Source organism: Lytechinus variegatus, chromosome 3, assembly GCF_018143015.1.
Source record: "Lytechinus variegatus isolate NC3 chromosome 3, Lvar_3.0, whole genome shotgun sequence".
Taxonomy (NCBI): domain Eukaryota; kingdom Metazoa; phylum Echinodermata; class Echinoidea; order Temnopleuroida; family Toxopneustidae; genus Lytechinus; species Lytechinus variegatus.
The window spans coordinates 20,861,416-20,885,419 of NC_054742.1; the positions used below are offsets into that span (position 1 = coordinate 20,861,416).

Here is a 24,004-nt window from a genome sequence, read left to right on the forward strand (position 1 = left end):
GTCTCTATGTTGAACATCGATTCGGCGCCCCTAGGTCGAACATCAATTCGGCGCCCCTAGGTCGAACATCATTTCGGCGCCCCGCCCCTCGGTTGAACATCAATTCGACATCCCTATATGTCGAACATCAATTCGACGCCCCTAGGTCGAACATCAATTCAACGCCCCCAGGTCGATCATCATTTCTGCGCCGCCGCCCCTCGGTTGAACGTCAATTCGGCGCCCTTAGGTAAAATATCAATTTAGCCCCCCCCCCTACGTTGAAGATCAATTCGGCGCCCATGTAGGCTGAACATTAATTTGTCGCCCCCTAGGTCAAATATAAATAAGGCGGCTCCTATATCAAACTTCAGTTCGGTGCTCCTAGGTAGAACATCGATTCCGTGCCCCATTAGGTTGAAGGTCAATTCGGCGCCCTTATAGGTCGAACATTCATTCGGCGTCTACTGTCGAACATCAATTCTGCGCCCCCCCCCCTCTCTCTTACACTTTTCTCTTTCCCGTTTCTTATAATGTTTCTTCTTTTTCAATGCCTTTTCCTAATATGTCAAATATAATTCCATGCACATCGAAAAAGGAAGAATATTCGTGTGCAGTCCTTGACTTCGACTAGCTGACAAATCAGATATTCCTTGCCTAGAAGTGAAAACCATACACTTTGCTTTACAAAATATGATATTCAGGAGTCGACATGCCCCTTACACATGTTACATAATAATGTATATATACTGTTTGCAGTTTGGTGCGACTTGCTGTAAATAAAAACCATGTCAGCGATAAATCAATATTTTGTCTTAGTTTTAATGATCAGCAATGCTATACAGTAACTAGTCCGGGATTACAGTTTATTCACTTTGTTGTTAATTCGTTTCAAAATGATTATTTTGTGTTATCTAATTCTTGCAATTATCTTGACAATATTAATGCAAATATCAAGAGCTACATCGTAATCGTCGTTCAACCCATCATTGAAATGAATCCAATAGATTCATACTAGCGCTAATTCCCCATGTAATAGTATCTCCTTTCTATAATATTATAATAATTTGGTGATATTTTAATCACAATAAGACCTGGCAGATACGTTAATGCAATAACCAGTAGACTTTATACACGCGTAGATCAATACGGATAGGGAATTGTTAGTGAGATAATTCCTGCTTAAGATATGCAGATGATCGATGTCAACAGAAACATGGAGATATAATATCTCTACGAACAGAAACTGACCATTTCTTTTCTTTCCGTATATTTTAGTTTGGCATCGTTTGCACACCCGTTAATCAATATTCCTTATTCATCAAGTAAGAGACGTGTGAGACTTTTAAAAAGTAAAATTAGACATGTTAGATGAAATCCGTTGAAGTGGTCCTTCAGGTCGCCCCGGAGTATTGTCACTGTATCTGTAGTTGAATACAATTAAAGAAAATACATATATCATAATACATGATAGAAGAAATACATCCAACAACTAATTTTCCCTTATTAATATATCAATTGATATATAGGCCCTAATTAACAAATATAAGCGCTTCGCGCTTGCATGATCTTTCTGTGCGTTTTTATATTTAAAAGTATCCTTTCTGTCTCGCTTAAACCAAAGATGATTACATTGTTTGAGTAAACGACACAGAGACAGAGCACCCCTTCCTCAAATTTCCGACGTGATAAATAATCCCCCTCCCTGCCAAAACCGGGATCTGCCTACGATGCATGATGAAAAGATGTATAGGCCTACTGTAGGACTTTGTAATGAAGTAACAACCATGCAGTATCATTGTAAAGACAAATAAATAATAAACAGTACAACACAGCGAACAATGCATGCATTTAACAGTTTACTGTAAATGCCTATGAAATTACAAAATACGTTCATACCTACTCGGCATCAATATTTACGTTCTGCTGGTTCATGTCCAACATAGAGGAGTAGATTAGGTGATTCGTCTCCTACGTTGGTAATCTTGTCGATTGAAGCTCTGTTAAACATGTTGTAAAGGTTGCCAAACAGGGTCACAGCACCTGCGATTTAAAGATTGGACGAACCACAGCACTACACTAGTAATCATAAGCACATGCATGCAGGTATTTAGAGAAGTAGGGTGGATAAGGCACAATTATTTATATCGGTAATCTCGTCAAAATCATGATACTCCATGACATTAATCTTCATAAAATATAATATGTAATATTAAACGTGTCTTCAAGCATTTTCTTAAAGGGTTTATATGTTTACCCGTTGTAATGACTGTTCATATAGATTGATGCATAGCACAAATTAATAAGTCCAGTGGATTTTATTTTCAACTTTCATTTTGAGTTTTGCCAAACGATTTGGTTAAAGTAAGCTTACCAGCAACATGCGGACAGGCCATAGATGTTCCACTCATGAAGTAAGTAGATGTATCACTGGTGAACCAAGTCGATTCAATCCAAGTACCAGGAGCAAAGATGTTCACACATTTTCCATAATTAGAGAATGATGAACGTTCATCATTCTCATCAGTTGCTCCAACAGTAATTGCCTGGATAGTTTAAGATGTATACAATCATATTATCATAAAGAAAAAAAAACAATGCTGACAAAATCAGGGATGTGAACCTTTGATGTTCGAATGTTGAATGAATGGAAGCTTAATTGGAGGAATCAATACTTTAATGCATTCCTGGGATGTACTCTTGTATGAAAAAGAAATGAAAAGAAAAATGAGCTCGTTGCGTCTACCGCCCTCAACAGAAAATGAACCACGCAGTTATGAAATTAAAGATCGGCTTGACCTGTGGTGTGTATATGTCGGCGTGAGGGTGTGTGTGTGTATTTTATTAAATGGTACGAATACAAGTATTTTAATTCTGATTATTTATCGTATTGAATAGTTTTTTGTAGCTTTATCAACATGATTAAAATAACTTCGTTTTTTGCAACGAAATTCAATAGCAGTAGGCCTACCGTGAATGGGGGGCAGGGGCTTCAGTACCCAGATTTTCTCCAAACCCGTGTACCATAATGTAAAAATCACGATCAAATTTTTTTTTCTTTCATATAATCTGCCCCCCCCCCCACTTTCAAAACTGTTCCGCGGCCCCTGCCTTGCATAATTATTATCTGAAAGTGCTTTTCTTTTTGGGAGCCCCATTTACGAAATCGATTTATCATAATGAACATCCGTGTACTTAGGCATCATACTGAAATAGATAGATGGGACACCTCTTTACCTCTAAGGTGTCCCATACGTATTTTCAAAATATAATTCTTACATATTCAGCGGAAGCCGGGGACTGAAGACACGCATCGTTGTTATCATTACCAGCCGATACAACAGCCGGAATATCGGCTTTGTACAATTCATCAATAGCCTCATTAAATGAAGCCGAGTATCCACCTCCAATAGACATCGAAACCACAGAATATTTTCTCGTAGCTACCGTCATAACATAGTCACATCCTACAGGAGTTCAGAGAGAAACAAATACAGTCGTGAATACTCAAAGATGAATAAGGTATACAAACACACCAAACAAGTTTAGACCGATCTGTTTTTACATGCAGCTTTTATTCATTTCTTAGTCAATATAATAAATACGAATGATTGAAATCTATGATTTATATGATGTGTTATTACTAATGTGATACTGAGGTTTGAGGAAATTAAATGAATTGGAAAATATCAGAAAAAATACAACGATATGCTTAATCAAAAAAGAACCAAAGACATTACGAAATTGTAATATAAATCGATTGATCGAATAGTTAATCATGGCATACCCATTAAAATGCAACAAATTGGCCTTTCATTGTAATGGTTATCCTTAATCAAGTGAATGTATCTATCACTTATGTATACATTATTCTAAGAAATTAAATACAAATTCAAACAAAAAATCTGGATTCAATATATGAATTATTTGATTTCACCTGCGATAATTCCTGTGACGCTACCGTATCCTTCACAGCTGAGGACTTTGATGCCTTTGATTTTAACCTTCTTTGCTACGCCATAGTTCTTTGATCCTACAATTCCAGCACAGTGTGTACCATGTCCGTTACATTCAAACTGTCAAAGAATCAAGGACACATTCATATTTCTTTACAATTTCATTCTCACTTTCGATAACTACACAAAAAGCTATAATAGTATAACCATGGACCATGCATGGCTCTGGAAGGCGGGGGTGCTCATTCAACACAGGTCTGCTGATGAAGCACCCAACTTCCGTGTAGTCTGCAGGCACAGACCCTCATTGGAACTTTGATCAACAAGTGTGCCTCCACGCGAAGACTAGCACATACAAAACTTGATGTTCCCCTTCAGTACACAAGGCATGAGTAGGCTGCACATTCAGACCCTTGTTTCGAGTGAAGGGTTTGCCCAGCAGACTAACTTCCTTGGGGGTGCTGTGTGTATTAATCTCCGTAGGCAACACGGCCAGGTATTCTGGAAGAAGTTTAAAAATTGAAAAATGTAACCAAAATGCCCTTTATTTTGCAGTAAAACTTTATTGTCATTTTTAATTCTTATTTTTTGCTTTTCAAATTTCTCGGGCCCAATTTGACCTCCATTTTTAGTGAAAGCCCTTTTCTTTTCTTTTTTTTTGCTTTCCAAATTTACGTCAGTACCCCAAGTAAAAAATAAAGAAAAAAAGAAGAAAAACGTTCCCAGGGCCCTGCCATGGACTGAACTATACCGGGTAAGCCAACAGTGCGTAAATTTGAATGAAAACTCAGAGATAGCTTATAATAAGAAGCGAAGACCTTTGATTGAAAGATTTTGAAAGAATTTGAAATATCCCCTAAACCACTTCCGTTGTCTAAAAATACACTCTAAAACAATAACGTGAATTTAAAAACATACCTTTCAAAAAAGGCACTTATTTGATAAAAAAAGAACTTACTAGATTTACCAAAAGTGTCCCTTCTAATGAAATTAAGCATAAAGAAATTAATATTGTATTGAGATGCATAGGCGGATTCCCCCATCGGCGGAGCAAAAAAAGGGGGAAAAGAACGAAAGAAAAAAGTGAAGGAAGAGGAGAAATAAAGAAGAGGGTGAAAGGGAAGGAAGACGAGTGAAAAAAATAAGGTGAGGGGATCATTTAGAAAAAAATAGAAAAATCAGATCACTATAGGGGCATTTACACTGCAGAGCAAAAACCGCGGCTTTAGGGTGGAAGTTGCTAGGCAACATACCCACAACAAATCAAAAAACCTCTCCAGAAAAATCACTTTTCCGTAGTGGGTTTTTTTTAAACTTCTCGTAAAAACCGCGGTTTTTGCCAGTGTAAATGGTAGGCATGAAAAGTCGCGATTTTTGACGCGTGACTTCCGGAAGGGCACCGCATGCGCATTGCAGCGGCGCGCGCTATTCAACGTCGCTCGTTCGCTCTCGATTTCTTCATGAGCTCATCGAGCTAGCTCAGCGGCCAGCCCGGCGCAATCATCTTTATCAATACATGGGACCGTAATTTTAAAAAAAAATGCAACTTCGATTGCGCGCGCTAGGGCCTGCGACCCGGAAGCAACTCCGTGCCCTTCGGCAGGCTAGAAACTGGTAAAGCATGCGCAGTACGTATCCCCAAAATCGCGGAATTTTGTAAAACCGCGGTTTTTTGAGCAGTGTAAATGAGGAGACAAAAAACCGCGGTTTTTGCAGTGTAAATGAGGCTTATATAAAATTTTGCTCGCCCTTTGCCCGGACATCGAGCTTTTAATTGTTTTGTTTGATTTACTAATTGATTTCCAAAAGTGCTCTGCAAAATGTTTTATTGTCGGAGTATCAACATTTTCAGCTTACGCTGCGTGCTAGCATTATTTGATTTGTCAAGTACCTATTCTCTTCGTGTATTCCATATAGTGTTCAAATATCCCTTTTCAGCTAACGCTGCGCATTTTGATTGGTGAATAATGTATACCTCTTTGTTTTTTAACAAAGATCTTAAAAGGATGCTCCGGGCAGAAGATATTTTTATCTCAATAAATAGAATAAGATTAACGAAGCAAAATGCAGAAAATTTGAAACTGGATAACAAATAACGAAGTTATTGAATTTTAAACATTTGCATTATTCAGGTGAAACAGTTCTAGACATGTCATTATGAATATTCATTAGTTGGGCTGATGATGTCATATCCCCATTTGTTTTGTATTTTATTATACATGTATGAGATTAGGTTTATTAAAAAAAAAATTCTGCCAAGAACTAATACTTATTAGATTGATTATGTATTAGTTATTTCATCACAATGGAGACACATCATTTGAATAATAAATAATAATATGCACATATCCACCTTGCTAGGTGCTCAAGGCGCTCCTATACTACCCCGGCTAAGCTTAGTTTACAACTGTAGACCCACATCTGCAGTGTGTGTATCACAGCTGATTCAAGGAGTCTGCATAGCAGACTAGGTCTACTGGAGCTGCAGATGTCTGAGATGGCTCGCTTCGCTCGCCCTTTCAGGCTGGTTCGCAAACCAGCTGCAGATCCCACTTCACGAGCCATTCAGAGTCTGCATACACTCTAAAAAATGGAATGTTAAATCAACATTTTGAAAGGTTGGAGCCCGGGGGGCACTCAGTATATAATGCATAGTGGGTATGTGCCGCGGAGGGGACCCCCATTTTTACACTCAAATTTCCGTTCCAAGGCATAGCATTTTTGTCTTATTGAGAAAAAGAACAGAGAAAGCCGCTCCAAGGCATAGCATTTTCTTCTTATCGTGAAAAGCGAAGAAAGAAATCCGCTCCAAAGCTTCGCATATTTTCCGTTACGCCGTTCCGGTCGCATTGATCTGCTACAATGAGCCGCAATTTTGGTGAAAAGCGGCCGCTGAGCGATGTCCGACCATTGCCTATGTGCTAGCGCACCCGGCGCCCGTGCCGCCGTGCTAGCTGTATGCACGTATGCCCGTTCCATGGGGATGCAATTGCGCATTCATCTGCAGGCGACTCGTTCCAAGGACCCCCGTTTTCACAAACATTTGTAGTTCCGAAGCCCGTTCCGAGGACCCTCCTTTTTACAATTAGCCCGCTCCGAGGCCCCCGTTTTTTGTCTCGCCCGCGGCACACCCCCACCACTTTTTTGGTCGAGTGCCCCCCCAGGGGTTGGAGGAGTGACAACATTTTCTAAATGTTGCATTTAACACTTTAAATGGTTCTAACCAACACTTAAAATGTTGGATTTAGCTTTATACAAAGTTGGATGTAACATTTGGAAAAGGTTAACTCCTCCAACCTTTTAAATGTTGATTTAACATTCCATTTTTTAGAGTGTAGCAGACGAGGCTAAGCTCGTCTACCGATTCCGGTGCGCACAGCTTTTTGAGGAATTACTTCCTGCCGCGGTACCCATTTACCACACCTGCATGGGCAACACAATGTGGGTAAAATCACGCTGAAGGAAAACACGCCATGGCTTGGAATCGAACCCACGTCGTTCATATTAAAAGACAAGAGTCTTAACCACTAGACCACGACGTCCCATACATTTATGAAACTATGAAACAATTTTCATGTAATAACATAAGAAAAATAAAAGTGAGGATGTGACATCATCAGCGCACCTAATGAATACTAATATACCCATGAAGATATGCCTAGAACTGTTTCACCGGGGTAGTGTTTCAACATTTTTGTCTGACATGTTGTCAGATCTGACAAATTTTCTTGATATTGATTGGCTAAGAAGCACTAGTTAATATGGCAACTGTCGGATAAAATCTGACTTGTCGGATAAAAGGTCTGACAAGTCCTTTCATGAAACGCTCCCCGGAACAGTGCATATCTTTAAAATTCAATGACTTCGTTATTTGTTGTCCGGTTTTGATGAAATCTTCAGCATTTATATGCTCTGTGAATTTCACTATATTCATTAAGATATGAATATCTTCAGCCTGGTGGATCCCTTTAAAATACGCTTTGACAGTTTATCAAAAATTTCGGATCGCGATTTGCGCTCGCATTAATTGCTAAAAATATATTAACCCATGCATCCTATTCACAAATACAAAAGTGCTTATAATGTCCAGTTTTCATGCCTTTATGTCAACAAATTTCGTGCTCTCATTAGGCTTATTAGATACATTTTCATGAATTCCTATCATAATTAAATTGTCCACTCCGCAATAATGTGTAATATATATCATAATTTATTTTGAGAACTTATTCTCGCAAGGCCTCCGTGCTTTTTTCTCAAGTCCTCTTTCATTTAATGATATTATTAAATCAAGGCAATGTTTTATGTATTTATAATATGTTTTACTCTGGATCATATAGTGCATTTGCATTGTACATATGTTTTTTAAACCTGTTTAAAAATTGAAATTATACATGTACAACAGCTTTGGCAACTCTTGTATTTAAAAATGTGAAAGAAATGAATGAAGAGAACAATGGTAGGCGTAGCTTAAATCAAGGTTCCCCAGAGCTACCTGCCCTTTTGGAAAAATAATTGGTGATGCCAAAAAATGACAAGCCGCCATGCCCCAGCTGGATCAAAGCTATTGCTTAGATACATATATTTAAACACAAGAGTTGCAAAAGCTGTTGTAATGTATAATTTCTCCCATACATGTAATGTATCTAAGCAATAGCTTTGATCCAGGCAAGTGGGGCATGGTGGCTTGTCATTGTTCAAAACCCATACACCTGACAAAGGAAATTGAAATTGGTATGGTGTCGAGAATCTGTTTATATCTAAAGCTCAGTCGACAAGGGGTCGCCATAGCCACTAATCCGTCTCTATAGCCTAGGTCTAGAGGTTAAGGCACCGGCGATCCAAGCTGGGTGCCCGGGTTCGATTCCCGGCAGAGAATTTTTTCGGCATCACCAATTATTCCAAAAGGGCAGGTAGCTCTGAGGAACCTTGATTTAAGCTATACGTCTATTCTCTTCATTCATACATACATATATATATATATATACATTGCAAAAACTCTGGTGTTCATTTAACACCAGCCCGGAATCATTATGTCCACACCAGAGAAGTATAGTTTTGGTATAACACCAGATATGTGTTTATACAACACCAATTTGTATTAAAACAGCACCAGTTTGATTCCAGAGTGGTGTTGTTTTAATACTCCAGGCTGAAAATTATAAGATTTGAACAAATATCGACAAACAAAAGGCTGGCAATTTGATAAAAATCGCATAAGGAATAGCAAAATTATGGCATTTTAAAGAATTGCATTATTCTGTAGAAAATTTTTAGGCATGTCTTCATGAATCTTCACTGGTGTCATATCCCCCCTTTTGTATTTTATTGTATAAAATTAGGTTTATTCAAATTTTCCTCCAAGAACTAAAAAAAAATTGACAACTGACTCCGTGCATTAAATTTCATTATAAGGGACACATTATAAGAATTGAACAATTATGATTTCATGTTGCCTAATAATACACTGAACAAAAAAGGTCTTGGACACTTATAAAAGTTGAAATATTCCATATCAATATTTGATTAAAGGCAAATAATTCTATGTCAACATGACGAGAAAATATTCCTCTTCCAGTATGACATGACATTTTCATGTCAACAGGCATGCATGGGTGGTTAAATGCTTTAAACAATAGCATTGTCAGTAAAAGAAAATTGCAAGAAATGGACCATTCAAATGCTAATGATCATGGCCATCCTGTAGGCATATATACATTCAACAATTTGCTTATGCCAAGATACTGAAATTTGACATTTTTTATCGACTAACTGACTTAAAATTCCAGAGGAATAGTGATGTGTCCAAGGTGGATAACTTTCTCTTCACTTTTAGAGTGGTATTTGACTTTAAGTTTGCTTTTATCGTTTAATGGATATTTATGCCATACAGACTTTCACAACTGAAAGAGTGACTGATCGTTTTCCTGCAATTTTTCTTTTACTGACATTGCTATTGTTTAATGCCTGTAACTAGCCATGCACTGACTGATCCATTTCTTGCAATTTTCATTTACTGACATTGCTATTGTTTAAAGCATTTAACCATCCATGCATGACTGTTGACATGAAAATGTCATGTCATACTGGAAGAGGAATATTGTCTGGTCATGTTGACATACAATAATTTGCCTTTAATCAAATATCTATATGGAATATTTTAACTTTTATAAGTGTCCAAGAACTTTTTTTGCCGAGTGTATGATAAGAAACGTTGGGATATGTGAGCAATTCTGAGAGAATTCTGAACAAAAGGCGCATGCAAGGATGATTTTGATAGATCATGGCATTTATCACGTGATGAATTGCCAGCTCAAACTTTTGGAAATTTCAATAAGACATGAAAATCAAACATTCCGAGCAGTTTTTGTAATCATAAAAAGGTTGTGTATCTAACTAAAAAATTAACGCGAGCGCAAAACGCGAGCTGAAATTTTTTAATATGCTGACCAGAAAATAACCCGTCAAAAGCTGCATTTAGTGACTCATGAAATAAATGTATATTTCACCAATCGAATTTTGTGAGCGCGAAGCGCGAGCTGAAAATTTGATATATTTCAACCTGAAAACTGGACATTCTAAGAGCATTAACAAGAAAAAAAGTGGATGTTTTAATTTTACAAGAAACATATTGGTCATCAGACATTGAAAATATCATAAGAAGCGAATGGCGTGGGCCATGTTTTTTTCGATCATGGAAGCAATCACTCTCGAGGTGTTTCTATTTTCTTTAATGACAGACTTAATGTACAAAATATTGTTATTAAAACTCGAATGAATGGGCGATTGTTAATATTGCACGCAAAAGTAAATGATATTGATGTAATGTTAGTAAATGTATATGCTCCAACTCAAAGACAGCAGAGAGAAGTGTTTTTTGGTAAATTAGATTGTCAATTGAATGAAAAGTATTCGACACTTGTGATTTAATTCTAGGAGGTGACTGGAATTGTGTATTAGACATGAGTAAAGATGTACAAGGTATGAAAACTCTATATTATAAGAAATCTACGAACCTTAAAAAGATCATTAAGAAACACTCTCTCTTTGATATGTGGAGAGTGATGCATCCAAATACCAAACAGTGTACTTGGAGAAACAGACATCTAAAAAGAGCTTCAAGGTTAGATTTTTGGCTCGTAACAAAAAATATTAAAAACAAAACTTTATATTCTGATATTCGTCCTGCAATACGAGTGGATCATAACGCAATTTCAATTAAAATATGTACCGCTAAAAATAAGAAAGGTCAAGGATATTGGAAAATTAACACTGATGTCTTAAAAGATCATGATTATCAAAACAAAATAATTGACATTTATCAGTCGTTCTCTCAAAAGAGTTTACCAGCAGCTGTAAAATGGGAACTTTTTAAAATTAGAGTAAAGGAATTCATACAAAAATGTTGTCGAGAAAAATCATTTCAGAGAAAAAACATAAAGTTATCATTAGAAAATGACCTGTGTGAGTTAAGTAAAACAAATGGATGTTAACGTTGATGATGAAAATGTGCATAAAAACTATATTGATGTAAAAGATAAATTAGAGAAAATGTATAAACATGATTGTAAAGGAGCTGGTATTATAGGGCTCGAGTAAGATGGATGGAAGGAGAAAGAAGTAACAAATACTTTCTTGGGTTAGAAAGAAATAATGCTAAGAAAAAAGAAATTTCACAAATGAAACGTGAAAAGGACCAGAAACTTATTACAAAAAATGAAGATATTTTAGAAGGGGTTGTAAATTTTTATTCAGAATTATATAGAAAAGAAACGTGTGAAGAAAATGACATTATTTGTATGAAGAATTACGTATCATCTAAAACTGTGCATCAATTAACAAATGAAAGTAAACAGATGTGCGAAGGATTGTTAACACATGAAGAATGTAAACGTGCTATATTTGCAATGCAAAAAATAAGGCCCCTGGATCAGACGGACTTTCGATTGAATTTTATCAATTTGTTTAAAGACCTTCTTGTAGAAAGTCTGAATGAATGTTACATGTCAGGAATTATGTCAGATACTCAGCGAAAAGGTCTTATCACTTTATTATTAAAAAAAGGTGACTGTAAAGAACTTAAGAATTGGAGACCTATTACATTGCTGAACTGTGATTACAAAATAATAGCAGCTGTCCTAGCTGCCAGAGTCCATAAGGTTGTTGACGAAATTATTCATGAAAATCAAACTGGGTATATAAAGGGACGTCTCTCAGCTTGTAATGTAAGGTTAACAAAAGATGTTATCGGTTTTTTCAATAAGCATTGTAAAACAGGTGCCATTATGTTAGCAGACTTCACGAAAGCTTTCGATGTTTTGAATATAGAATTTTTAAACGTGTGTTTGGAAAAATTCAATTTTGGTGAATCATTCCGTAAATGGATTTCAGTTATTTATAAAGACATTTCAAGCTCTGTTTTGGTAAACGGTTGGATCTCAACAAGTTTTAATATTGGAAGAGGTATAAGACAGGGATGTCCATTATCAGCTCTTTTGTTTATCATCGCTGCCGAATTTTTAGCAATTAGTATAAGAGAAAACAAAAAGATTAAACCTATTGAAATTACAGAACATGACGTTCAACTTAAACTCTTACAATATGGTGACGATACTCTGTTTTTTGTTCAAGATGAAAAATCGTTAAGAAAAATATTAAATGAATTAAAAACCTATGATAGAATAGCAGGACCAAAGAATAATAAAGAAAAAACAGCATTGATATGGTTAGGAGATACAAGTAAGAAATATGATATTAAAAAAAAACAATTTATCTTGGACTGTAAAACCTGTAAAATACTTAGGTCATTATATTCATTCTGATAATGACAAATCGCTAAACTTAGAGTGGGAAGAAAAATTAACTAAATTGAAAAAGACTCTTGACAGCTGGTCAAAACGAAACTTAACTATTTTTGGTCGGGTAACTATTCTCAAATGTTTAGCACTTAGTCAAATAATACATTTGAGCATTGTTGATTCCATTCCAACGAAATTCCTGAAAATTTTAAATAATATAGTGTATAGATTCATTTGGAACAGAAAAGTAGAACAAAATTAAATGATGTACTTTAACAGAAAATTATATAAATGGTGGAATAAAAATGACTGATGTTCACCATCAAATGTTAAGCTTTCGGTTAAAATGGTTAGGAAGGTTTTTGAATGACAAAACAGAAATATGGAAAATAATGTGTTCGACCTTTTAGGAGGTATCTCGTTCCTTTTAAATTGTAATTTCAGTATAAAACACTGAAAATTATAAACGAAAGGAAAATACCAACTTTTTACAAAGAAATATTGGAGGCCTGGGATATTTTTAGAACTGTTACCACATTGAAAGATGTGTGTATGTCTAACCCTAACTGTAATGATATTCGAAATCAAATACTTTGGCATAATAAACATATAATATTTGATAACCAGTCTTTATTTTATAAAGACTGGTATAGAAGTGGTATAGTTTACTTAACAGATGTTATTGGGAGAAATGGTTACATACCAATGGAAAACATTCAGAGAAAGATCGATATAAAAAGAAGTAAAAATACTGTTATTTTCGACTATACAAAATTAAAAAAGGCAATACCAGCAATTTGGATAAAAAGTTTGAGCGATAATAGTGGCATCACTATCCGACCTCATGGTTTTATTGCTCCAGTCCCCAGGTAATGATTGGACAAAGTTTGAAATGCATCAGTGATCTGAGTAGTAATACTATATATAACCTGTTTCCCTCAAAAAATACTTTCACCAATAAATGCTGTTTACATTGGGAGAACAAACTTGATATTAATGTAAATTGGGCAAATGTATTTAAAAATAATCTTATTCAAGTTAGAGAAAATAAATTACGAGAGTTCAATCTTAAGTTATTATATAATCTCTTACCAGTAAGAAGTAACCTGTTCAAATGGAATTTTGCAACAGATGATTTGTGTCCAACATGCAAGGTTAAAGAAGATATAATACATGCTTTTATTGACTGTGAAGTAAATAAATCCTTTTTCAAATATATCAAAATTATTTTGCGAGAAGTTTACAATGTAAAAGTGGAATTTAACATCAAACAATTACTTAAAGTTGAAAGTGATAGTAAAACAAATACCTTTGTAACTATTGCATTTTGGTCAATATATAAAGTTATTTTGGATAGAAACAAATCTGGAATTGAAAAAAGAAATTTTGTTTTGAAACATGTATTTATAAAAGAAATTAAAAAACGGATAGAAATGTACAACATTGCTAGTAAAAAGACCAAAGAAAAAGATGAACTGCCCAAGAGGTTGTTACGATTCATGTAAGAAAACCTATGTAACGTAGATATGACTTTGTAACTATTGTAATAATACTTATATGTTTCATGATTTATGATTGTGTAACCTTTGATTTGAATGTGATTTATTGCGTAACCCCTGATTTTGATGTTGATAAATCCTCTAATAGAGGCAAAAAAAAAGAAAGAAAAAAAAGAGTACCTTACTAAACAATAATTGATGCGAGCGTGAAATGCGGGCCAAAAATATCATATTCCAACCTGAAAACTGGACATTCTAAACATTTTTGTATGATGAACATGATGTGTACCTTACTAAACAAGCGTAGCGCAAGCCAAAGAAACTAAATTCTGTCATGTTTTTTACTTAAAAAGGTATTACTTTTTTTAAGAGCATTTTTTTTTCTACAGGAGATTTTTTTTTTTGGGGGGGGGCAAGTACCCCCTGCCTCTCGGTTCCGCCGCCCATGAAGGTAGGTACAAAATCAGCTTGGAAAGTAAGGAAATTCGGCATGAGGATGCTTAACAGTAACAAGCGATTCCCCCATATTATTAATGTATGAAAAGACCAAATTTCCCATCTTTTTTCATGATTTACAAAACATGAATAGAGTGTCCCATTTTTAGGTCTGAAATCTCATTTTTTCCGCTCGCGCTTCGGGCTCGCATTTATTGTTTGGTTTTATACATTTATTGTTTGGTTTAACCTATAATGATTACAAATAGAATGTCAACTTTCTAGGTCGGAATATAAAACAAATTCAGCTCGCGCTTCGCGCTCGTAATATTTAATAGTTGAAATATGCATCATCTTAGTGGCTAACTGCAAAGACAGATCAAGCCAGAACCGCTCGCAGTAATTATTTAGCTACATACGCATCTTATTCAGGTTCACACACATTGCCCAGAATATTCAATTTTCAGGACAATTAAATACATGAAATTCAAAAAAAAAAATCAGCTCGCGCTTCGCGCTCGCACTATTTAAATATGGCTTATGAGATTACTACACTTTTTTAAATGTTTTTTTTTAATAAGAATAAAGGTAGAAATGACTGTTAGGACATCGGCGTTTTGCCCCCATCCCCAATTTTTCACGATCAAGAAACGAAAAGAGTAAAGGGATAAGGATGAAATATAAAGCCTATTATTTTCCAAATGTCATGTCAAAATCCATGAAATCTATCACAAACTTTGATTTTGTAATGAACATTTTGAAATTTTTGCTCGCTCGCTTCGCTCGCAATGTCTTATTAATTTTACGTGATACGCCGTATCAAGCCCCCTCAAATTTTATGGCTCATTACGCCACTGGGACAACCCCTTCAAAGAAACAAACAAAAATCAACTTTGAGCGGCCGATCGGGGAGAATATGCATGGGTGAAAAAAATTCGCCTAATGGCGGGAGTTGGATCCGCCCCTGGTCCGGCCCCCTACCTTCGGGGAGGGATTTCCGCCCATGTAATGAAGACACAATCATCCCGCTAATTCACAGGTGCAAACGCACTCGGTGTTATTCACGGCGTCAGACCATAATGCATCGATGCCTCGCTCGAGCTAGCCTCTTGTCGAGGCCCTGTCGGCTGCTTTCCGAGCGAACATGGCGAAGCAAGGGAGAGAGCGAAGCAGAGCGCCGCGAGACTCGCCAGGTCTAATTCGCTTCGGAAATCCCTCGCTTCGCTCGGGAACATAGCCGCCAGACCCTCGACAAGAGGCTACGCTCGAGCAGGAATCCCTCTTCTTGCAATGGTGTAGACGGGATTTCTTGGATATCGAAACTAATCGCGAAGAGGGCCGATCGGGCTAAAATCTCGAGATTGAGCAAACTCGGGCTGGTGCAGCACCGCCTTGGTTGCAATCTGACTGGCGGTTCCGGGGGGGCACAGGGGACACGTGCAACCCCCCCCCCCCTTTGAAAAGCAAAATGAAAATTTGTAATGTAAAAATGCCATTAAACCAGAGGTGTGCCCCCCTCTTTTGAAATTGAAGACCTTATTTATTTTGGCGTGTCAACATTTTCCTCCGAAAATCCCCCCCCCCTTTTGAAAATCCTGGATCCGCCCCTGCAATCTATCGAGATTAATCCTGAGAACTAGCGCGATAATTTCGTTTCCAAAATGATCTCGAGATCGGGAAAATTTGCCGAATCAGAAATAGCTAATTTCTAAATAGAAAACTTGGGCTATTAAAAAATTGCTATGCGTGTTATGAACAAAAGGTAAGTTGATTAAATGAAAAGGTGAAGAATATAAAACAACAATGCACGTCAGTGGAGTATTACCATCATAATCTTTATCATCGTTATCATCATCATCATCATTATAACCATAAATCATCATCACCATTTTTTTCAGTCATTATTTAACTTACGTTTTTGTTATCACCAGAAAAATTTTCGTCCTCAATATGCTCAGCGCGGCCTTCGAATTCACCATGGGTATCACGTATTCCCGTATCCAGCACGTATATTGTATAAAAGTCGCCGCCGTAACCTTTTGACGAACATGAAATAAAAAAATCACATGTTATTACACTTCTTATAAAAAGCATTTCCACTACTCAAATCCAAGGTTACACCAAACCGAATTTTCCCAAGTTCGGGTCGATTTTAGCCGAATCCGTATTCGGATGATTTCGGTGGATTCGAATGTTCCCGAATCCTACCTGAATTTTCTCTCATTCGCGGAGGGAGAACAGAATACTACCAGAATAAGTGTATTCGGATGGATTTGCGGCTGATTTGGTTCCGGTATACCCAGCCTTAATTTAGCCATGGTTACATCAAAATCTAATTCTCCCGAATAAATTCGGCCCAATTCGGACCGATTCTGCCAGAATATGGCCTGATTCGGATGGATTCGGAGCCTATATTCGTCTCTGATTTGGGGAGCTCCCAGAATCAGAGGCAAATGGGTTCAGAATAGATCCCGAATTAGAGCAGAATCACCAAGAATTGATTGCCCAGAATATCCCGAATGTCTCTAAGATCCAACCGAATTCCATCAGATTACACCCCGAATAGGACCCTAATGAAATTCGTCTTGGCCTCAGTATAGGGAGAAGTTAGGTATTCAGCTGGTTTTGAACATTTTCAAAACGAGCTGACTACCTTTACGAATGTTCCCGAATCTCTCCCGAATTTTCTCGCATTTGCATGGGGAGGGAGAATACACCCACATCCATCCGAATATATTCGGATGGATTCGGTTTCGGTGTAACCCAGGCTTTATGACGGAACCGAATCAGCTGCGAATTCCAATTCGGATGGATTCGGTTGTATGCTCCTCTCCCTCCGCGAATGCGAAAAAAAAATCGTGAGGAATTCGGTTCGTTTTGAAAACCAGCCGAATACCGGCTCCAAGATACTCAAACACATTCCACCCCTTTTCCTTTTCTCTTCTTTTTGTCTTGGTCGTTAAACTGATTTTTTTTTTAGTGGGGGGAGGCGACACCACGCCCTCTTACGCTATATCTCATGACAAAACAGGCATGACAAACATTAATGTTTGTAATTGTTTGGGCTATCATTTCATCAGTATACTCCTTACCCAAAGGATCGAACTTAGAGTCAAGTGGAAGCTTGCGTTGATCAATTCGATCCAGACCCCAAGTTAATCCTTGCGCACGGTATACACCATCTTCTTCCACGTATTCCACCCCTGCAAGATTGCGCAGCTGCAAATTATGAAACGTAGATAATGTTATATTTGGCATAATAACTCAACTATTATTTACTCATTTGTTCTATTCACTTATTGCCACATTCATCTTCATCAGCTACATAATAAACTTATCTTCCTTTACTCTTTACTTCAATTATGATCATTTTGAAAATCGTAAAATAATGAATAAAATTGGGAAGGAGGACAGGCATAAAACTCACTCAGCAAAGACCAACTTAATATGCTGAAGAGGTTTTTATGCTTTAGAAATACAGAATTTGATGTGCTTACAGTATCAAGTAGATTGTCGCTCAGTTCAGCAGCAAATCCATTAAAGACAGCTCTGTAGGTATGAAAAACACGCCCACCAGATAGACGAACTCGAGAAGTGATGTCATCGACATCGAAACCATCCTGCAATGGAAATTCAGTATTTCATACCTTAAACATCAATTTTTCGTACTTTTTGTCTATCATGAGCCTTTTTACACTCAAACTTTAAGAATCTTAATTTGCAATAATTATTATGCCCCCCCAAAAAAAATACTTACTGTAATATTGAAAGCAGCATGCAGACCAGAAGCGTAATGGCCTAGAAATATAAAAATAGGGGCCAGACATAGCGTATATGGGCAATATTTTTAAACATCTGCGAGCGAGCAAAATTTTTGCCCCTTTTAAACATGATCTAATTTTGTGACAGATTTTGATTTAATATTTTTAAAAATATTATATTTCAATCCTTTTCCTTTCTTTCTGTCCTTTTCTCATTTTATTTTCTTGATTGTATTTTTAGGGGGTCAATTCCATAGTCCCCAAGCCCTACCCGGGTCTGTACGCGGTATGCCAGTGATTCAGACAAAGAAAATCTTAGACGGGTAATGACCACGAACTCCTCCACCGATTTCTAGCATGAAAATAAATTATATCCAAAAGCATAAGGGTCCGTAATAAAGATGGAGGGCTTTGTTACCTATATGTGCTGGAACATAACTAAGGGCCTGTAAACCAATGGATTTGTGTATATATGGGCACCTATATTGGGGTGGTGATATATACCCAAATTTTGGCAAAGATGTACTACCGCTCTATATTGTCAATAAAATATGGATAAGCTTTTAAAACACTTGAAACTCTATAGAAAAAAATCTGTTGTCAAGGGGTAACTTTTGATTATGAAAACCCGAATTCCTGAAACACTAAATCATGTAAATGGGAAAACTTTGTCAGCCAGGGTGTGAACTGACAATGTTTTCATTTCAAATAGCTGAATTCAGCCAGAATATAAAAGAATTTTAAAAAGACGATTTTCATAGTTGCTTTGAAATGAGATGGCGATACACATTAGTTCTTTATGGCTTATTATTATCAAAACACATACCTTCAGTCTAACGATATACTTTCCGGGAATGGGTTCTGCATTTTTAAGAAGAGGAGCAATCTCTGCATTGCAAAGAACGACCAAAAGAAGAACTCTTATGATGATATCGCACATCTTGCCTTGACAGATAGAAATAACCAAAAAAAAAAATATCAATACTATTGGTTAAAAAAATAAACCAATCAATAGGATAGTTAATTATTCACTTACGTTCTACACTACTTTTCGTAGACCTTTATGAAAATATTTCAAATGCTGAATTTTAGAGAGTTGTCGTACTTATAAAGAAACAAAAGATTTGATATTGTTCACCAGATTCGTTGCAAACAGAACGTTCACCAGTTTGTAGAGCCTCGATTCAGTTATAGAAGAGTCGCTACCCGATCGCAGTCTTGCTCATCTGTGTTAGATGAGCTGAAATACGTCAAATTTATTTCGATTGTGATGTGTTTTCTCTACATCGAATGGCAGACATGACAGGTGTTTATTATCTCTTCATCAGTACTTGATGAATCAACATATTTTTTTTTATCTCTATCGGTTTTCATAATTTTTATTGTATTCAATTTTCGGTTCTAAGCGGTTCTCTAAAGAGGCGTATACAGGTCCTCACACCTATAGGCCGATATATCTACATGATGTGTACACATATCTTGCTGCATCAAGTCAGGATACGTGAATTTGTTTTCTTTGCTATACTGTAACATTGTAAAGTATTTAGACTTCGATTAAAACAATAAAATTTAAAGCCTGAAATGAGGTCTAATTTTTATTTGAGAACATTCAAATAGATATCGATATAACCATTTACTTTTTGAAAATTGGACAAAAAATCAATTTTAATCAAAAGTTTGACCTGATCCCATATAATCAGTGATGCATAAATCTTCATGGGTGTCGTCGATTAGTGCTCATGGTGGTGGTGACTGACACAAATATCGATTTTTTTTTGTGTGTGTAAATGAGAAAAGATTTATAGTTCAGGGGGTCGGGTCAGTGGCATAGTGGCCCTAAACATTTCAGGGGTCAGACAATGCATAAAGGGCAACATCTATCCAAAGTTACGAGTGAGCGAAGCGAGCAAGAAAAAAATTGATATTTTTTGTATCAAGACATGGTTTTGAAACAGATTTTGACATGATCTTTAAAAATATTTTTTAAGTGTTATTTCCTGGTCGTGAAATTGGCATGTATAATAATCCATTATGGGTAGCGCCGGCTAAATGTAAAAATAAATGACCCGAAAATGAGTAATTCTAAGGACTTTTGTTGGTTTTCATTGTTTTTTCATCTAGTTCACACTGTTTCTTTTACATGTTTTCACTTATTTTACATCATAAACCTGGATGAAGAATACTTACGAAAATTAAGTAACATTCAAAAGGTGGTAAAACGGGGAATACTCCTGCTCTTATGCGCAGGGAAGGAATTATTTCAAAAGATAATGCCGTTGATAAAAATACATAGATATGTTATCCTATTTTATTCTGGAATTTCTCCGTTCTCCAACTATGTTTCTAACAATTTCTGAAAGGAATGGTTTTATTCAATAACAATAAACATACGAAATTATAAGAGAGAGAGAGAGAGAGAGAACGAAAAGATGGTCGTTAGGCGTACACGGCTATCGATACCATCATCATGATATACTCCCTAGTTATCATCATGTTATCCTCATAAATATTACCCTACATAAGAAGTTATATAAATAAGAGAAAGAAAAATAATTCATATTGAGATCAGAAGGGGGCTTTCATGCTACCCGTATTCTTTAATGCTTCCAAAATAGACTTTACGAATTGAATTAAAATCGATATTAAAGGCATTTTAAGTTGAACAAACTATTGCGTGACGCAGAAAGTTCACTCTCATGTCATGATAATCTCTTATACAAAACACTACAGTATGTGAACAATTTCGAAATGGAACATGTGAACAAACAAATATCACATTGCTTTACTCAGCTCTTTTCGTTTAAAAAGTTCGTGTATCAGTTCAAAGCATAATCCTGATCCGTCACCGGGGATGCCTCCGAGAAAAGGGTGTAGTTATTTGACAGTGAAAAATTATTTTATATAATACATTTATATTTAAAAAAATTGTTATATTCATGTTCCTCTGTAAACCATCATGGGAAATGTCATTTCTGTATAATATCATTTCAGGTTAAAATGCGTGTTTTTCCGATCTCAACCTTTATAATGATCAAGATAACAAAAATAAACCTAAGAGTAGATCCATATTTTCAAATAAATGTCGAACATTCGAACAGACTCTACAATATGGCTCAACTTCAAGGTTTATTTCTGTAATTCATGAGAGTTAATGACAATGCAAAGAAAGGCTAGTTAAAATATCAGTCTGATAATTCAAATATATTTTCATGTAATGCAGTTTGAATAAAGCATGACCCTCTCCATTTTCAATCAGAAAACAACACAATAAAAATCTTCAATTAATGTGATATGAAATATCTTTGAATTAAAATTATCTTTATTTTTATCATGGCAAACTATCACTTTCTTTATTTTCAAGGAGTGTTCACCTCCACGCTCTTTCTCTCCCCCTTTCTCATTTTCTCGCTCACTATTTCTGTCTTCCTAATAATGTAAGTGGGAATAGGGCTTGAAAGGTGAATAAACTTTTGAATTCCAAATCAATATTTAGCCTATAACTATATAGGCCTATAAGATCGATCCTCTGACATATCTATAGTTTGAAAAGTTTATGTAAGTTCAAGTAAAGAACCGGTCTAAACCGACTGCAGAAAGGTTTTGAAAGTGCACTGGCGTAATGATTTAGTATTCGGGTTTTGTTTCATATTTTTGAATTATTTATATTGTTTTGTTTTTAGGAGCAGCGATTCCCTTACCCAGTCCCACAAGCATGTTCAGTGGGTGAATCATTCCTTATATTATATTTGAATCAGATTCATGTTTCAAACTCGCATGATATCGTATGATTACATGATTATGATTGCTTTACAGAATACGTTTCAAATGAAAGTTTCACAAATGCTATAAACGCGTTTAAAAGGGTGCCCCGGGGGAAATATTCATATCTAAATAAATAGAGTAAATTTAAAAAAGCAAAATGCTGAAAATGTCATCAAAATCTAATAATAAATAACGAGGTTATTGAAGTTATCTTTAAATTTTAGCAATAATTTGGGGGAAACGGTTAAATGTACGTCCTCATGAATATTCATTAGATGTGCTGATGATGTCACATACCCACAGTGGCGTAACTACGGGGGGGCCATGGGGGGGCACGTGCCACCCCCAATCGGCTGGCCCCCCCAAAAAAAACGGGGAAAAGGAGAAAAAGAGGGAAAAGGGAAGAGAAACGTAGTGGGGAAAGAAAAAATTGTTGTTTATCATAGTGTTATATTATATTATATAACATACGAAGCATTTTTTCACAACTTTATTAAACATTATTTGCTTAATTGTGTCTTTATTGTTCCTGGTGCTCGCATAGACTTTTTAACGAGATATATAAACCTGCTGTACTAAAGCCTCCCGTTTTCAAATCAATATACAACAAAATAATATATTTCCTCGCAATTAGAGTTATTATTGTTTTAAATAGTGATATATTCTTATTTTTCATGACTACTGAAAGTTATTGCCCTATTTTAAGGTCTTGATATAAAATATTTCCCGTCCTTGCTAACGTTCGCATTAGTGGATTGGTGAGATTTTTGCTCTTCATGAACTCCTAAAATCAGTCATTAAAATTTCAATTTTTCTGATCTGAATATCAAAAAATTTTAACTCGCGCTTCGCGCTCGCATAATTTGGTTAGTGAAATACGTGGGGTCTTAGTGAATTCCTACAAACAAGCCTTGGAATGCCCCTGTTCATGTCTGAATTTCCTAGATTTTCAGCTCGCGCTTCGCGCTCGCAGTATTTCATTAGTGAGATGCGTATAATAATCATGATTACAAAAAAATTACAATGACTTCAAGAAGTGTTCCATGTGTTTAGATGTAATTCTAACTAAATCAGCAAGCACTTGGCACTCGCATTAGATGACTATGGTGAGATATGTATACTCTGACTTAATGGATTCGTAACTATAGTCCTTAAAATATCCATGTTTGTGGTCAATATATACAAAAATTTCAGCTCGCGCTTCGCGCTCGCATCATTTGGTTAGTCAAATACGTAGGGTCTTAGAGAATTCCTACAAACAACCCTTAGAATGCCCCTCTTCAGGTCTATATTTCCTAAATTTTCAGCTTGCGCTTTTAGTATTTGATTAGTAAGATACGTATGATAATCATGATTGCATGACTACTAAAGGTGCTTCATGACTGTGTTTAGATGTAATTCTAACAAAATCAGCAAAGGATAGCAATAGCATTAGATGACTATGGTGAGATAATTATACTCTTAATGGATTTTAATGGATTCTAAAATATAATCCTTAAAATTTCCTTGTTTAGGGTCAATATCTAAAATTTTCAGCTCGCGCTTCGCGTTCGCATTATTTAATCAGAGAGATACATATCCGTTTAATGGCATGTCCTTAAAATATCTCTATTAGGTCAGTATACCTGACAACTGAGCGCGCTTCGTGCGCTCCCTTAAGGGACCCGAAATTTTTGCTGGTGCCCCCCCATGCCGAGACCCACGGTACGCCACTGCACTGCATACCCATTTACCTTATTCTTATGTTGTTGCATGAAATCATAATTGTGTAATTTTTCATACATCTCTGAGTGATATTTCTCCCTTATAATGAAGCA

General features: G+C 36.1%; 1 protein-coding gene across 3 annotated transcripts; it reads right to left on the minus strand.

The window, feature by feature from the left end:
- Positions 1-787: 787 nt before the first annotated feature.
- Positions 788-19,668, minus strand: LOC121410469 (aqualysin-1-like). 3 transcript variants are annotated; one of them, XM_041602590.1, is made up of 10 exons: positions 19,564-19,668; positions 19,252-19,370; positions 18,162-18,284; positions 17,757-17,883; positions 16,579-16,700; positions 3,917-4,055; positions 3,259-3,446; positions 2,354-2,525; positions 1,883-2,022; positions 788-1,403 (listed from the first exon to the last, which is right to left on the minus strand). In XM_041602590.1, exons 2-9 carry the CDS (start codon positions 19,363-19,365, stop codon positions 1,889-1,891), a joined length of 1,119 nt encoding a protein of 372 aa, XP_041458524.1. In that variant the 5' UTR covers positions 19,366-19,370; positions 19,564-19,668; the 3' UTR covers positions 788-1,403; positions 1,883-1,888. The 3 variants fall into 3 exon arrangements, with proteins under 3 accessions (XP_041458524.1, XP_041458521.1, XP_041458522.1); XM_041602587.1 differs by having other exon boundaries at positions 1,879-2,022; XM_041602588.1 differs by having other exon boundaries at positions 1,879-2,022; positions 19,531-19,667.
- Between the last annotated feature and the right edge of the window lie 4,336 nt (positions 19,669-24,004).